General features: G+C 45.3%; 1 protein-coding gene across 6 annotated transcripts in view; it reads right to left on the bottom strand.

Annotated features, from left to right (window-relative positions):
* The window catches only part of LOC139272964 (endoplasmic reticulum membrane-associated RNA degradation protein-like), a 100,794-nt gene that overhangs the window by 61,579 nt on the left and 26,743 nt on the right, over positions 1-12,472 (bottom strand). For 5 of the 6 annotated variants that reach the window (XM_070889145.1, XM_070889147.1, XM_070889148.1 and 2 more), the window contains exons 10-13: positions 8,311-8,340; positions 4,965-5,033; positions 3,109-3,279; positions 2,929-3,012 (exon numbers count right to left, since the gene is read on the bottom strand). In XM_070889145.1, coding sequence (XP_070745246.1) covers positions 2,929-3,012; positions 3,109-3,279; positions 4,965-5,033; positions 8,311-8,340 — 354 coding nt within the window. The remainder of the gene's footprint in view (positions 1-2,928; positions 3,013-3,108; positions 3,280-4,964; positions 5,034-8,310; positions 8,341-12,472) is intronic. The other variant, XM_070889146.1, reaches the window with a different exon arrangement.

The following is a 12,472-nucleotide window of genomic DNA, read 5'->3' as shown; positions in this document are numbered from 1 at the left end:
GCAAAGAAGTTATGATGTACCTTTATAAAACACTGGTTTGGCCTCAAGTGTCCAATTTTGGAAACCGCACTTTAGGAAGGTGCAGAAAAGATTTACAAGAATGGTTCCAGGAATGAGGGACTTCAGTTACATGGATAGACTGGAGAAGCTGGGGTTGTTCTCCTTAGAGCAGAGAAGATTTGATTGTTTAAAATCATGAGGGGTCTAGACAGTGTAGAATCATAGAATATTACAGCAGAGAAGGAGACCATTCGGCCCGTCGAGCTGTCTGCACGAGCGCTTCAGCTAGTCCCATTTCCCCGTAGACCGAGAGAAACTGTTCCCATTGGCGGAAGATTCGAGAACCAGAGGACACAGATTTAAGGGAAAACGTTTTTACGCAGTGAGTGGTTAAGATCTGGAATGCAATGCCCAAAAGGATATTGGAGGCAGATTCAATTGTGGCTTTCAAGAGGGAATTGAATAAATACCTAAAGGAAAAAAAATTGCAAGGCTATAGGGAGTGGGACTAGCTGAAGTGCTCTTGCAGAGAGCCAGCACGGGTCTGACCGGCCTCCTTCTGTGCTGTAACCATTCTATGGGCCCAAGTTTCGAGCCGCGCCTAGAACGACCTGGACGTCCGTTTTTCGCGCCACAAAGTGCGCCTAAAAAAAACTTCCAGATTCTCCAGCTCCCTGCAAGTCCTCTGGCCCTCGGCGCAGCGCAGCAGGAGCTGCAGGGGGCGGAGCCAGGTCCCTGCGCTGAAAACAGTGCCGGGACCTCTGCTCTGCAGCCCCTAGCCCTGGCCGAATGGCCTCACTGGGGCTGCGTGAATAAGGCTCCTCCCACGCCCAGCTCCTGCTTCCTCCCGACCCGACTCGCGCTCCCCCCCCCCCCCGGACCCGACCCGACTCCTGCCACCCCCCCCACCTCCGGACCGGATCCAACCCCGACACCAACCGACTCCCGCTACCCCACCCCCGGACTGGACCCGACCCGACCTCCCTCCACCCCCCCCCCCGCCCCGACCTGACCTCCCTCTCCCTCCCTCCCCCCAACCCGAACTGAACCGACCTTCCTTTCCCCCCCCCCCTCCCCACCGACCCGTGCTCCCCCCGACCCGACCCCACCTACCTGTAAATCTGGTGCTGGGGACGGGCCCGGCCCGTTCAGCCTCCCTCACCCTTCTCCTTCCCCCCCCCCCCCCCCCCCCACCATCTCCTTACCCCCCGCCCCATCTCCTTTCATCCCTTCTCCTTTCCCCCCCCTCCTTCCCCCCCCATCTCCTTCCCCCCCCCGATCTCCTTCCCCCCCCCGATCTCCTTCCCCCCCCCCATCTCCTTCCCCTTCGCTCCCCCCCTCTCTCTCTACCCCCCTCCTCCCCCTCCCCTCGCTGTCAGAAACACAGACACTGACAGACAGAGAGTGAGAGACACACACAGACAGACAGAGAGATAGAGACACTGACAGACGCGCACTGGGGGGGTGGGGGGGCATCCCAGCATGCCGTTGGAGGGCTCCCTGTGCTGCAGTCGGTAAGTAGAAAATGTTTTATTTATTGATTTAAAAATTTTTTTTATTTCTTATTAATTTTTTTGATTGATTTATTGGTTGATTTATTGATGTTTTTTTTATCATTTATTATTGATGATGGCTCTTTATTTGTAAAACTGAAGTGTTTAATGTTTGTAAACATCCCTTTAAACCCCCGCCCCCGCGCCACCCCCCCCCCCCCCCCCCCCCCCCCCCCCATTCCCTATGCCTGATTTGTAACCTACGCCTGATTTTCTAAAGTGTAGACAAGGTTTTTTCGAGCGTACAGAAATCTTCACTTCCTCCACTCTAAGTTAGTTTGGAGTAAGTTTTCACTGACGAAACTTTGAAAACAGGCGTAAGTGGCCGGACACGCCCCCTTTTGAAAAAAAAATTCTGTTCCAAAGTGAAACTGTTCTAACTGACTAGAACTGGAGCAAACTAAATGGCGAGAATTCCGATTTCTAAGATACTCCATTCTACACCAGTTGCTCCTAAAAATCAGGAGCAAATCATGTCGAAACTTGGGGCCAATGATTCTATGAATTACGAAAACAAGTCCAACTTTTCTATAGCGCCTTTCACAATCTCAGGACATCCCAAAACACTTTACAACCAGTGAAGTATTTTTGAAGTGTAGTCACTATTGTGATGTAGGAATCGCAACAGCCATTTGCGCACAGCAAGCTCCCACAAACAGCAATGTGATAATGGCCACATAATCTGTGTTTTCAGTGATGTTGGTTGATCGATAAATAAGGCCAGAACTCCGGGGAGAACTCCCCCTGTTCTTCAAAAATAGTATCATGGGATATTTTAAATCCACCTGAGGGGGCAGACGGGTACCTCGGTTAAAGTCTCCGACAGTGTAGTGCTCCCTCAGTACTGTGCTGGTGTTTGGATTGGGTGAGGAAAGTGGTGGAAGGATGCATTTAACAAGTCTTGCTGAGACAACTCCACATTCCTGTAAAGGAATCTGAACTGCTACAACCGGAAACAGCTGGCCTTTACCTCACTGTTCTCCGACAAATATCTGGCTTACAATTCCTTTCTCTTTCTCTTACTAACCCAGCTGAATGCATTTTTCTTCTTGTTCCAATAACATTGCCTCCCTGTTCTTCCTGTAAATCTTATCTGCCACCAGCTTTGGCTGCTGAGCAGACTGACTACAGGATCTTTGCAAACCTTTGCATCACTGCTGTGCACCAGAAATTCAGTCGCCATTCAAACTTCAATAAAATAAAACCCAGATCGTACGCCGAGTTATGCCTGATGCATCGTGCCGTTGGGTCAGTTCGCCATTATTCTGTTCTACAAGTGACCGACAACCTTTACAGCACTTTTACATTACAAATAGGAACAGAAATTCAAATCTCCAGAGCAATTAAAGACAGCAGGCAGGGAAGAACTGGGTACCTGCTGTTTAAGTCTTCCGATTGGATGGAACCGAGAGCAATAGGAATGTGTAGAACCGATGATCGTTCTCAGGCACTCGTTTTCCTAGATTCATAGACAGTATGCATTAGACTATATTAAGATGTACACATGACAAAAGCAACTGTATGTAAACGGTGAATGTAAGAATTGTCTGCTTACCGTAGCAACTCCATTTCCCTCCCTACAGCAGTGATGTAGTAAAACGACAGCCAGTGCTACCACGTGACTGGCCATTTCTTTAGGAAACGCATTCAAATCTAGTTCGCCGTGACTTAGGTGGTCTCGAATCCGAGGACCCTCCTGATGGTTTAAAAGGTCCCAGAGAATCTCCTGCAGAACAGACCCGACAAGCAACGTGAATTTATCGAGCCAGATTTTCTGAAACTACCCTAATTATCCCATAACATCCCTTTCCAGATCCTGGGACCTCCTTCCTTCCCAAAATACTGCTAGGCCCCGAGATAGCATTGCTGTAATACTTGATTCCAGGTGCCCCTCTTCCTTATGTTCACAGATCCCAGGGCCAATTATAAGTCCCTGGTAATGCTATTGGCCTTTTCTAATAAAACCTCCAACTCAACAACTTGCATTTATATAGTGCTTTTAACGTAGTAAAATAGCTCAAGGCACTTCACAGGAGCGTAACAGAATTTGACACCGAGCCATATAAGGAAATATTAGAGCAGATGAGGTAGGTTTTAAGAAGCCTCTTAAAGGAGAGAGAGAGGTAGCGAGGCAGAGAGGTTTAGGGAGCTGGTCCATCAAAGCCTGTCTCACACTCATGATGTCTGGAGTGTCAAGACTGAACCCTTCTCAACGCTGCCCCCTGCACCCATGAAATCTCTCTGGAGAGGTAACAAATCAGAGGAAAACCCTTCTGGTAATGTCGCTTGCAAGAATGGCGAAACATTGTTTGTTTTTATCCTACTAGCAGATCTCCTGTGGAGTTGCTCACCGGAGTGTCGGGGATAGCTATAATATTTTGCTGATTGTCATGTCCCTTTAAGGCACTTGCTGTGGTGAGGTGGTCTAATTCAGGTCATTGCAGCAATTTATAAAGTGGCATGTCAATGACTATCTTTCTTTGGCTAATGAGGTGTAGAGTGTGATTGGCAATGCGCCAAGACATTAAAAATTAACGGTGGAATTCCCTGAAGAGTGTAATTAGGAAACTATGTCCATCCGGCCAATGTCCACTTACACCCAAACTTCCTGGGAATATCATTAGCATAAACCGGAATGTAAAACGGGCGTAAACAAGCGGAAATCACCGTAAACAATCTGGGTCCGAGGAAAGCACGGAACTCGCATCATACTGACCACCTTTAAATAAAGTTTCCAGCCATTTAACTATCATTCATGCATATTAGTCACAGCATGTTAAGAACATACAACCGCGGATGCTTTTCAATTTTTAATGCAACTTTGAGGAACAGAAAAATGACTGTTTCCTGCTTCGCCTAGAATTCTGGGCTTAATTTTACCCATTCGTAATTGGAGGAAATACGCATGCAAGGCGCTTTATCCTGGGGGCAGAGCCATTATAATAAGCCGAGATGTGTTCAGGCGTCGAGATTGAAAGACAGGTGTAAAAGAGCGAAGAAACTTGGGCATAGTGTAATTACGTGTGTAACACACTTGCGCCCGAGTAGTCCTTGTTCTTTGCGGCCCGATTACACAAGTCTCTGGGCACAGGAAATTCCACCCCTACATGTAACAACCTCTCCACCTCTTTACTTCTCTTTCCTCCTTTAAGACACTGCTTAAAACCTATCTCTTTGACCAAGCTTTTGGTCATGTCCCTCAACATCTCCTTATATGGTTCGGCGTCAAATTTTGGTTTTTGATAATGCTCCTGTGAAGCACCTTGGGAGGTTTTACTACATTAAAAGGTGCTATATAAATGCAAGTTTATTCCTTCTTTCAAATAAGTGCAACCACTGATGAATAACCTGATTTGTATATATTTCTATATATGTCACAGTTGTGGGATACCACACTTGAAAAGGACGTACCATTATAGGATCTCCCAGTGCTGGAGGAAGCTGGTTTATATCATCATTGTCTAGGTATTTTGCCAGCATCTGTAGGGAAAAGCAATCTGCTGTATCTCATGTGGTTTCATAATGATACAAGTAGCAAATGTCTCGATATTTTCTGTTCACTTTGAGAGAAACCAGATGGCTCATGATAATTTGTACACACACACACAATTACCATATTCATATGCAGTCACTAATAATAACAACTTTTATTTATATAGCATCTTTAACATAGTAAAATGTCCCAAGGCGCTTCACAACAGTGTTACAGACAAACAGATAAATTTGACACCGAGCCACAGAAGAAATTAAGGCAGGTGATCAAAAGCTTGTTTAAAGAGGTAGGTTTTAAGGAGCGTCTTAAAGGAGGGAAGAGAGGTGGAGAGGTTTAGGGAGGGAGTTCCCTGATGGTTGAGCAATTATAATGAGGGATGTACAAGAGACCAGAATTTGAGGAGCGCAGACATCTTGTGGGATTGAGAGGCTGAAAAAGATTACAGAGATATGGAGGGGCAAATCCATGGAGTGATTTGTAAACAAAGATGAGAATTTTGAAATCAAGGCATTGTTTAACCGGGAGCCAATGTAGATCAGAAAACACATGGGTGATGGGTGATCTTGACTTGATGCGGGTTAGTACAAGGGCTGCTGAGTTTTGGATAACTTCAAGTTTATGTAGTGTGGAATGTGGGAGGCCGGCCAGGAGTGAGTTGGAGTAGTCAAGTCTAGAGGTAACAAAGACACGGATGAGGGTTTCAGCAGCAGAAGAGCCGAGGCAGGGGCGGAGGCAGACAATGTTACAGAGGTGGAAAAAAACGGTTTTAGTTATGCCGCAGATAATGTGGCTGGAAACTCATTTCAGGGTCAAATATGACACCGAGATTGCGAACAGTCTTGTTCACCCCCAGATTGATGCTAGGCAGAGGGATGGAGTCAGTGGTTAGGGAACGCAGTTTGCGGCGGGGACCAAAGACAATGGCTTCGGTCTTCCCAATATTTAATTGGAGAAAATTTCTGCTCATCCAGGATTGGATGTTGGATAAGCAGTCTGACAATTTAGATATCAAGCAGGGGTCAAGAGAAGTGGTGGAGAGGTAGAGCTGGGTGTCACTGCGTACATGTAGAAACTGACTCCGTGTTTTCGGATGATATCGCCAAGGGGTAGCATATAGATGAGAAATAAGAGGGGACCCAAGGACAGATCCTTGAGGGACACCAGAGGTAACGATGCAGGGAAGAGATTTTGACTATGAATAGATAGATAAGAATGGAACCAGGCGAGTGCAGTCCCACCCAGCTGGACGATGGTGGAGAGGCGTTGGAGGAGGATGGAGTGGTCAACTGTGTCAAAGGTTGCAGACACGTCCAGGAGGACCTTTATCACACTCACAAAGGATGTCATTTGTGACTTTGTTGAGAGCCGTTTTGGTACTGTGGCAAGGGCGGATGCCAGATTGAAGGGATTCAAACATTGAATTCATGGAAAGACGATCACGGATTTTGGAGGCAACAACACATTCAAGTACTTTGGACAGGAAAGGGAGGTTGGAGAGACGGCGATAAGCTAGCAAGCACAGTGGGGTCAAGGGTTTTTTTTTTTTAAAAAAGAGGGGTGATGACATCAGATTTGAAGGAGAGGGGAACAGTACCCAAGGACAGAGAACCGATAACAATGTCAGCTAACATGGGAGCCAGAAAAGGAAGTTGGGTGGTCAGCAGTCTAGTGGGAATAGGGTCAAGAGAGCAGGAAGTGGGTCTCACGGATAAGATGAGTTTGGAGAGATTAAGAGGGGAGATCAAAGAGAAACTAGAAAAATGTGAGTTTAGGGCTAGGGCAGGTGGGAGCATCAGATGAAATTTGGCCCTGTGGGCTAGGTGAAGGAAGGGAACTGGCAGAGGCAGCTGGTCAGATGGTCTCTATCTTTGATACAAAGAAGTTCATGAGCTCCTCACACTTGTTGTTGGAGGGGAGTGTGGTGGAGACAGGGGAGAGGGGTTTAAGGAGAATATTAGCATTAGAGAATAGTAGCCAAGGGTTATTTTTGCAATTCAGAATGATCCTGGAATAGTGAGCAATTTTTGTAGACAAGAGTAAGAACCAATAGTGTTTTATATGTTCGAGCCAGATCTGGCGGCGAAAGGCTAAACCAGTTGTCCGCCACATCCGTTCAAGTCTGCGCCCTTTTGACAATAACACTGCAACGTCAGAAAAAAATGCAGCTGCCTATACATATGCAGGCTTTTAACTGACTTTGCAAACATACAAGTTCACAGTGCTCACTCGTACAGATGCAGTCCTTCTAATTGAACACAAAACCGTGGTGATTCTATTCAGCCATTTTTTAATATATAATAGTGTGTCCCCCTCCTCAAAAAAGTGCAGCTGAATTAAGCAAAATGATTTGTGCATTAAAGGCAATCAGTAGCGCAGCAAGCAGGACTTTTAAATAAAATGACGGACAAGAGGTATCCTCAAAACTTAGAGGTTTAAGAAATCCAGAAAATTACAAATACTTTAAAAGCCTTTCACAACTTCAGGACATCTCAAAGCATTTTATAGTCAATGAAGTGTAGTCACTGTTGTAATGTAGAAAACATGGCAGCCAATTTGCGCACAGCAAGCTCCCACAAACAGCAATGAAATAAATGGCCAGATCATCCATTTCAGGCTGTTGGTTGAGGGATAAAGGTTGGCCAGGTCACCAGGGAGATCGCCCCAGCCCTTTACAGAATGGTCTCTGCGATGTGTGCAGTTACCGGCAGCGTTGTTTAACGGGAGCTTTATTAATGCTGCTGGTAGCCACCACTGTTAATTCAGCAGTAAAATCACTGGCGGCATTAAGGAGCTATTGTGCTACTATAGCACCCAACCTGAACAGAGCTCTCAGAAATGGGGAGAAACTGTTTCCACTGGCAGGAGGGTTGGTAACCAGGAGACACAGATTTAAGGCACTCGGCAAAAAAACTGGGGGGGGGGGGGGAGGAGGAGAATATTTATTTTAACAGACACAGCATGTTATGATGAGGCGTACCCTGCCTGAAAGGCTGGTGGAAGCAGATCAAAAGTAGCTTTCAAAAGGGAATTGAATATATACTTAAAAAGGAAAAATTTTCAGAGCTATGGGGAAAGGGATAAGTGGGACTAATTGGATCGCTCTTTCAGAGAGCCCGCACAGGCACGATGGGCCGAATGGCCTCCTTCTGTGCTGTATGACCCTATTATTCTAACTCAATGACTCTCTTCGTGGCTGTTTTGCTCATGCCATCATATATAACTGTTCATCGTAGAATTAGAACCAGGCACAAAAGTCAAACTTACCTCATCAAACGTGGTGTAGAGTGTTGTGGACTGTAACAAAAAACAAACAGAAATTACGAAATAGTTAAAACACGAGTGAATTTTTGCCTTGCATACATTTGAGAGAATATTCCCCACATGACCAGATGTGGAGAGAGAAACTGACCAAATGTGGATTCAAATTTTGAATTCTTCTTTCATCCACCTCCCTGCTTTGGTGCCCACAGGAGAACTATTACCCAGCTGAAGACTGGCAGAAGTGTATGAGCATGAAAACGGCTTGGGTTTACGCGCTCCCCGATTTTCATAGACCTCCTTTCAACCCCGTGACCACCCGAGTCCGGTTGTAGATTAAGAACCCATCATTTATAGAACTACAGGTGGGACCCCCACCCTCCTCTGCCCTGCGAAAGAGGCACAAGTCTGTGACTAAACACTGCGGCTGGATAGTTGATTTCAGATGTCAACATTAAAGCTGTAACTGATTTAGGCTTCAATTTGATTGCTCACACGGAGAAACCGGAGGGGATGAAACTGGACAGTGGCGGGAGTGCAAGGTAGGCAGAATCAGTATGGCACAAGGGCCTGTTAAAGTACATGCCCAATATCCAGTTCGATTGAAGTCAATGCGACCGAATCAGGTGGGGCCAATGTTCCTGAAAGCTGCGCACGCAAGTGGCCACACAGTAATCCGAATGGTCCCACGTGCACGCTCACCAGCTTTTACATTCAATTTCTGCGCAGGCGCCGTATTTGCAAAGAGACCACAAATTAAAAGAACAAAGCGCAACTTATAGGGAATATCGGGCAGGGCGACCGATCCAATACCGCCTGTTTTGCGGCCCTGCCCACGTCCAATTTTCCAGCTGTTTGTATTATAGCGCCACACACAGTATGCGGACTCAAATTGCAGGAAATCACCAAGATTTTATAGGTTTAAAAAAAAGAAAGAAAGAAATAAGGTGAATCAGGAATCATTGATTCGGTGATGTCAAGTTTGGGGTGTTGAAGTCTGAAGATTGCAGAAGGGAAGATTGAGGGAGGTGAAGAGTTTCACAGTTTTGAAGTCATGGGAGGGATTGAGAAAGTGGGAGACAGTGTAATGAATCCTGAGGACACAAGGAGCAGGAAGCATATGTCATATCACCAGCACTCTGCTCTTTCAGTGGTGGACTTCTGCATTTTGAAGATTTGACGCAGTGGAAATAATTTGAAGTTGGCATAATGTAGCACGTATGACAATTTCATTACCTGTTTGTGACCCCCTGCCGAGTGATGGGTAATGTATGAGGTGGGAGGGGTCCAGGGCCCTTGTGTCATACTGAAGAAACATCGTGCATTTATATATTTATATAGCACCGGATCACTTCCTCAGGACATCCCAAAACGCATTTAGGGTTAGGGTTATACTTGAAGTTCTCACACTCTTGTGTAGGCAAATCAGTGAGGTCAGTCTGAAGCAATGTTCCCCCCAAGGGGCGCATCTCAAAGGACCCGCGCAGAACCTTATCAAATACAGAGAACTATAGAGCAGTGATAATGGGGGACTTCAACTACCCTAATACAGACTGGGATAGTAATAGTGTAAAGAGCACAAAGGGGGAAGAATTTCTGAAGTGTGTTCAGGAGAACTTTCTTGATCAGTACGCTTCCAGCCCAACAAGGAAGGAGGCATTGCTGGATCTGGTTCTGGGGAATGAGGTGGATCAAGTAGAGCAAGTGTCAGTAAGGGGACATTTAGGGAACAGTGATCACAGTATCATAAAGTTTAGCATACTTAATTGGAGGAAAGCCAATTTCAGTGGGTTGAGAATGGATCACAGATGGAGGGTGAGAAAGTTGGATCTCTAACCAGCGTACTAAGCTTAAATAAAGGAAACTATGAAGGTATGAGGGCAGAGTTGGGTAAAGTGGACTGGGAAAATAGATTAAAGTGTAGGACAGTTGATGAACAGCGGTATACATTTAAGGAGATATTTCACAACTCTCAAGAAAAATATATTCCAGCGAGGAGGAAAAGGTGTAAGAGAAAAGATAGCCAATATTGGCTAACTAAAGAAATAAAGGACGGTATCCAATTAAAAACAAGGCCATACAAAGTGGCCAAAACTAGTGGGAGGACAGAAGACTGGGAAGCTTTTAAAAGCCAGCAAAGAACGATTAAAAGAATTAAGAAGGGAAAGATAGACTATGAAAGTAAACTAGCACAAAATATAAAAACAGATAACAAGAGTTTCTATAGGTATATAAAAAGGAAAAGAGTGGCTAAAGTAAATGTTGGTCCCTTAGAGGACGAGACCAGGGAATTAGTAATGGGGAACATGGAGATGGCAGAAACTCTGAACAAATATTTTGTATCAGTCTTTACGGTAGAGGACACTAACAATATTCCGACAATGGATAGTCCAGGGGCTATAGGGGGAGAGGAATTTAACACAATCACTAAGGAGGTGGTACTCAGTAAGATAATGGGACTAAAGGCAGATAAATCCCCTGGACCTCATGGCTTGCATCCTAAGGTTTTAAGAGAAGTAGCAGCAGGGATTGTGGATGTATTGGTTGCAATTTAGCAAAATTCCCTGGATTCTGGGGAGGTCCCAGCAGATTGGAAAACTGCAAATGTAACACCCCTATTTAAAAAAGGAGATAGACAAAAAGCAGGAAACTATAGACCAGTTAGCCTAACATCTGTGGTTGGGAAAATGTTGGAAACTATTATTAAAGAAGCAGTAGCAGGACATTTGGAAAAACATAATTCAGTCAGGCAGAATCAGCATGGATTTATGAAGGGGAAGTCATGTTTGACAAATTGGCTGGAATTCTTTGAGGATGTAACGAACAGGATGGATAAAGGGGAACCAGTGGATGTGGTGCATTTGGACTTCCAGAAGGCATTTGACAAGGTGCCACATAAAAGGTTACTGCACAAGATAAATATTCACGGGGTTGGAGGTAATATATTAGCATGGATAGAGGATTGGCTAACTAACAGAAAACAGAGAGTCGGGATAAATGGTTCATTCCCTGGTTGGCAACCAGTAACTAGTGGGGTGCCGCAGGGATCAGTGCTGGGACTCCAACTATTTACAATCTATATTAACGACTTGAAAGAAAAGACTGAGTGTAATGTAGCCAAGTTTTCTGACAATACAAAGATGGGAGGAAAAGCAATGTGTGAGGAAGAAACGAAAAATCTGCAAAAGGACAGGCAGGCTAAGCGAGTGGGTATAATGTCGGAAAGTGTGAGGCCATGCACTTTGGCAGAAAAAAATCAAAGAGCAAGTTATTATTTAAATGGAGAAAGATTGCAAAGTGCCGCAGTACAGCGGGACCTGGAGATACTTGTGCATGAAACACAAAACGATAGTATGCAGCTACAGCAAGTGATCAGGAAGGCCAATGGTATCTTGGCCTTTATTACAAAGGGGATGGAGTATAAAAGCAGGGAAGTCTTGCTACAGCTATATAAGGTATTGGTGAGGCCACACCTGGAATAATGTGTGCAGTTTTAGTTTCCATATTTAAGAAAGGATATACTTGCTTTGGAGGCAGTTCAGAGAAGGTTCACAAGGTTGATTCCGGGGATGAGGGATTGACTTATGAGGAAAGGTTGAATAGGTTGGGCCTCTACTCATTGGAATTCAGAAGAATGAGAGGTGATCCTATCGAAATGTTAAGATTATGAGGGGGTTGACAAGGTGGATGCAGAGAGGATGTTTCCACTGATGGGGGAGACTAGAACTAGAGGGCATGATCTTAGAATAAGGGGCTGCCTATTTAAAGCAGAGATGAGGAGAAATTTCTTCTCTGAGGGTTGTAAATCTGTGGAATTTGCTGCGAGAGAGAGCTGTGGAAGCTGGGACGTTGAATAAATTTAAGACAGCAATAGACAGTTTCTTAAACGATAAGGAGATAAGGGGTTATGGGGAGCGGGCGGAGAAGTAGAGCTGAGAACATGATCAGATCAGCCATGATCTTATTGAATGGTCGGAGCAGGCTCGAGGGGCCGTATGGCCTACTCCTGTTCCTATTTCTTATGTTCTCTTACCCAGGTAAATTGGAATCAAAGATTAGCAGACAAAACTGTAATCGAACAATGGGTTGCCTTTAAAGAGGAGATGGTTCAGGTACAGCCGAGGTACCTTCGCACGAGGGGGAAAGATAGGGCAACGAAAGCCAGAGC

The sequence above is a fragment of the Pristiophorus japonicus genome, chromosome 9, assembly GCF_044704955.1.
Source record: "Pristiophorus japonicus isolate sPriJap1 chromosome 9, sPriJap1.hap1, whole genome shotgun sequence".
NCBI classification, from domain to species: domain Eukaryota; kingdom Metazoa; phylum Chordata; class Chondrichthyes; family Pristiophoridae; genus Pristiophorus; species Pristiophorus japonicus.
The sequence above is the reverse complement of the archived record's forward strand: the minus strand, read 5'-3'. Positions and strand labels throughout refer to the sequence as shown.